The following is a 5,237-nucleotide window of genomic DNA, read 5'->3' as shown; positions in this document are numbered from 1 at the left end:
CCTGAATGGTATAATAAGATGGTTGTCTCTAATCTTTAGTTCAAATGTTAAGTTGCTATCGTAGAATGTTAAATTAATAAGCACAAGAAATGTAATAAACATCATTAATATACATGGAAAATAATTAGTGTTAAAAATATCCGAGTAATTTTTGAAGTTAATCATAAAAAAAGAAAACCAAAAAATTAGTATAATTTATTTCAGGCCAATTTTAGATGGCTTTTATTTGATTACTTTTAAAATTTTTAACATCTCCTCTTCTGCTAAAGCTTTAAAAATAACTTATCCTTCCAGCAGGGACTTATATTATGTAAGTATTAAATGTCTAAACAACTGGTCTTCGTTTCTAGCAACTTAAGGTTTTTTACTTCAGTAACAACTTTGAAAATTGTGAATATTTCCTTACTGTTCATAATTCGCAACTAGTTATGAGATGTTTTTTTCTCGTTTAAGTGAGTTAAGTCTTATCCTAAGTTATGTTATAATATCAGGCTAAACTACGGACATAGTTCAGGAACAGGCAGTTTAAACCAAGTGCATCAGTTTCCATTGTAAATTTAAACCATTCTTGGTACAATCTGATATTGTAGTAAACTATCAAGTAATCTATCCTTTTAAAATTTATAAAAATAACCCCAATAATTAATAACCTTCACCGTTACTTTTTCACTAATATTTAGTTTAAGTTTGGTGAAGCTACTTTATTGTTCCAAACAATAACACAAAGTTTTTAACATGCACATACATTTCAAAAAATTCGATTAGGAAATTAGTTATATCAATCAACATTAATATATATATATACACATATACAGACATTTCGGATGTGCATATAGTATGTTTCTTACTGTTTTTTTGTTAATTCGTACATAGTAAATGTTGCCTAGTATTTTTAGTTATAACTACACATTTACACAAAACAGCAAATGTAACTATGGTAATAATACAAGAAAGAAAATGGTAGACCAAAAATACAATAACAGCAACATTTCGAATATAAAACTACTTGAAAATTTTGATATACTGGCTCCTCCAACATTTTAATTCACGACTTACTCTTTTTAAGCATTTTCTTATATTACAAAGTAATGTATACATGTTAGAATATAGCTGTGAAATCAGTAAACATTTGATCACAGAATAATTCTCTTTATAAATATTTCTAGTTGGTCTTTAGATATTTATTGTTAATAGTTGATAAGATTAAGTTTTTCTAGTATTATAAGTTGACAATCTTAAAAGTTACAAATCGTTTTTAATTCAGCGCCAGCAAATTAATAATAATATTATGTTATTTACTATGTTCAACACATTTATGATTGAAATTTACAATCAGTTTTATGTAAACAGATGAAACATTTATTTTTTCCCGATATACATGGGATGGACCACACTAACCCCCACCCCAAATAAGGGGAAACAAAATTACAAGTAAAACAACAAACCTTTCTTCATAAGCTGTATCTGTATAATCGCTGAATCTAATATTAGAAACATTCAGTGTGTACACCATTGTTTGCAGTGAATGAGTGACATAAAAATAGTTATAAGATGTCACATATGAAGTACATCATAATTAATATCTTAATTGGGGGGGAGGGGATCTTTGTTGCCCATCCTGCATCTACTTACACAATACTATTGTTGAAGCATTTGTACACCTCAAAATTAATTAATTGAAGTTTAACAAAAAACACAAAAATCTCACCAAGATATTCAACTAACATGTGAGCATTAGTTAGACAAATGAAAGCACATACACTACAAAGACTACTTATTTCTTAACACTTCTTCTATATATATATATACCATTGAATAATGGTTTTACACAAATGAAGAAATAGAAAAATTAGAAGCTTATAAACTGACTAGTTATAATCAGATCTCTCTCATTAGTATTTATTCTGTTTTATATATAAATATAACAATATCATAAGGCACTGTATAAAAGCAACTAATTCAGTGCTTTCAAATGATTGCTATTGATCATACACCATGTAAATTCACTGAATTATTGAAGAAAACTCATCAACATGCCAAAAACATTTCATTCAAAATTCTTGAAAACAAAAAAATTCTCGATGCTGCATCATAGTCACACACAGGCACCTTTTATGTTAATATTTATCAATCAGTTGCATAAAAACAAGACATAAAAAAAAAAACATTTTTATGACCCAACCACATTTTTAGATGTATTGAATAATGTTCTACTTTCATTTTGATTTATTTTATAACTAAGGTATTTTAGTTCCACAAGTATATCTACACCTGCATTGTAAAGCAGCATTATATGAAGGAAACACTGTTAATGAACTAGACATTCTTCAGAATAAGTAACTGACAAGGACAGAGCTAAATTCACAGGTTAGTAAAAAAATTATGTAATTAGGTCAAACTGTTACTTTTCTTATAGCACAAAAAATTTGAAATCATAAAACACAAATGCATACAGAAACATTTGTTATTAATGATTAATATTTCTTTTATATAATTTATCAAGGCAGATAAAAATGTCACTAACAAATCTCCTACTTTATATTTTTGAATGTTCTGAGTAATATTTAAACAAATTCAATATGAAAGTATTTCATAAACCTAAATTTGAGTAAAATAATAGTGTTACACCAGTATTTATTCAAGTTCTAAAGTTTCCCAAAGTTTGGGCTTTTGAATAGTCACTTTAAACTCTCATTAACAATCTTAAAACTTTTACCTGAAACACACAGATTTTAATAATCTACAAAAAACACAAATGCAAAATAATTTTTTACTTAAACTCTCATTTATAGAAGTGTCATTTAAATGTTACATTCGTCAACTCAAACAACAATTTTAAGAAACTAAAAGTCAAAATGTTTTACATAAAACAATCCCTTGATCAAGAAAATCACAGATCTTGCTTCACTTGGCTCTTAAAACAAAACAAAAATGTAGAAATAAATACAAAATGTGTTTATTTTAATTATTGCTCACTGAGAAAACACTCCTTGTGGTTTTCTAAATTTAAGTTATGCATGAACAATGTATTTCTCTATTATATATGTCATCAAAACACAGTAAAACAAACTCATTATTTCTTTACAAATCAAATAGTTATAAAATGATAGAAAAGGATTTAGAATTCTTTGATATTACAAAAGAAAAATTGTAATCTTCATATAAATAGCTTATTATTGATCCCTTAATTTATTTCTGTACTTTCTTCATCATTGCTTAAAGAAAATATTACAATGCATAAAATAAATAACATATTTCTTATTACTGTCAATACATAACTGGTATTTACTAGAACACCATACTATAAATCATGTGAGAAAACAACCTTTTGTATGTTTTCTGTCACTTAAAAGTTTTTCCATATAAAAACAATTTTTTGCATTGTAGACACTCTTTCTTCAAATCATTCTTAGTTGAGTTTACATCTGATATCAAAAGTTTTCATACTTCTTTAATAAAAAAAATAATTAAATAATTGTTCCCCTGAAAATTAAGAAACAACTTTAGTTTTGTTTCCCAAAATCTGTAAGTTACTTTAGTTACATTAAGAGTTCTAGAGTCACATTACATTTATGATTTTCCCAATGTAACATTGAGACAAGTCTTCCCTGCTGGCTCTCCTCTAGCTGTAAGCAGAATGGGTTCTTTTTGATGATATGAAATCAACTCTGCAACAGTTGAGAAAGTCTGAAAATATTTAAATATTCTGACTGTGACAAAATTTATTGTAGTTTAGCACATATTTATATCTTCTAGATTACAAACCACTATCTGCTATGAATCTTAGGTGTGCATTCCTTTATAAAAACTACAATTGTAGTAAGCATCTCAAAAAATTAGCTATATTTTTCTTAATGCTTGTATTATTCTCAACTTGGGATAATATTCAAGAGCAAATTGTTCTGAAGATATTTATTTTGATAAAGTAAGACCTGTTAAAGAAGCTCAGATAAGTGTAGAGATAAGGTACAAAGACTACACTATGATATTAGTGTGTGTCAAATAAAAAATAAACTCGTATTAAGACCACTTTATACTACAATGCCAAATCCAGGTGCTTTTGTTGGGTCAATATTCAGTCCTATTCCTAAAGCAAAATTTATCAAAAATTTCTCAGTTTTATTTTTATTCAAAAAGAGTACATCTCAACATCCACTTTTGAAATGAAATGATGAGAAAACAAGCATGAATAATGTTGAGGACTGAGCTGCAAAATAATTAGCGTGTAAGCATTTTTGTTATCATTGACATGATTTGTTTTTAGCCTTTAAAAAAATTTGACTTGAAATGTTATGTAATGAAATTGAATTGTTACTGTGTTGATGTGTGGGTTGTCAATTAGACTATTAAACATTCCAATTGTTTGTAAATAATGCATATCTTAGAAATAAATTTCAGAATATAAGAAAAAAGTTAAAGTACCCATGATTATGATACTCAGTTGCAGTGGCATGTTTACCAGGGTAGTGTGTTGGGCAGCATTCCATTGGAGAACTCTGTCACCCTGCAACTCGTCCATATGAGATATCAGGATTTAGTCTCTTAAGATTGTTAAATTCTACCTAGACCGTGACTCCCATTGACTTGAAAAAGAGTTAATTTCTTTTGGATAGATGGGATAGTCATACTATGTAACTTGAACAAAAAGATGCATCTATAATAAGGGTGCAACTTGGGGTGGAGGTTTTAATGATAGTTTATAATAATACCTGATGGCTATAAGATTGTGCAAAGAAAGCCCAAGATAATTTAGGTTTTTATGGTAATTAAAAAGAAAAATAGACACTTCTTAAAGGCAAAAAAATCCCATTTTTATATAGTGTCAAAGAGGCAGCATGGTTTCACTAAAGAAAACTCTTGTTTAACAAATCTTCTGATATTCTTTGAGGATATTTCTGCAAGAATTGATGACGGAAATACTGTGGATTTGGTTTATCTTGATTTTCAGAAAACATTTGATAAGGTGCCTCACAAAAAGACATGTTACAAAAATTAAATCTGTGGGTGTTGGGGAAATGTTATTAAATTGGATAGAAAATTGGCTGGAGAGTAGAAAGCAGAGAGCAGTAATATATGGAGTTAGATATGACTGGATCACAGTTACAAGCGGTGTGCCTCAGGGATCTGTGCTGGATCCTCTGCTGTTTGTGATTTATGACTAACAAAATTTTGAAGTTTGCAGATGACATTAAGATTTTTGGGATGGCTAACTATATCAAAGATGCTGCAGAATTACA

The 5,237-nt window shown here is 28.3% G+C and overlaps 1 protein-coding gene across 2 annotated transcripts in view; it reads right to left on the bottom strand.

Moving 5' to 3' along the window:
- Nucleotides 1–209: 209 nt before the first annotated feature.
- The window catches only part of LOC106461972 (B-cell linker protein-like), a 24,787-nt gene continuing 19,759 nt past the window's right edge, over nucleotides 210–5,237 (bottom strand). For both annotated transcript variants that reach the window (XM_022389092.1, XM_022389091.1), the window contains exon 10: nucleotides 210–3,687. In XM_022389092.1, coding sequence (XP_022244800.1) covers nucleotides 3,571–3,687 — 117 coding nt within the window. In that variant the 3' untranslated portion in view covers nucleotides 210–3,570. The remainder of the gene's footprint in view (nucleotides 3,688–5,237) is intronic.

The sequence above is a fragment of the Limulus polyphemus genome, unplaced genomic scaffold (genome assembly GCF_000517525.1).
Source record: "Limulus polyphemus unplaced genomic scaffold, Limulus_polyphemus-2.1.2 Scaffold1069, whole genome shotgun sequence".
Lineage (NCBI taxonomy): Eukaryota > Metazoa > Arthropoda > Merostomata > Xiphosura > Limulidae > Limulus > Limulus polyphemus.
This window is presented reverse-complemented; position numbering and strand designations above follow the sequence as displayed.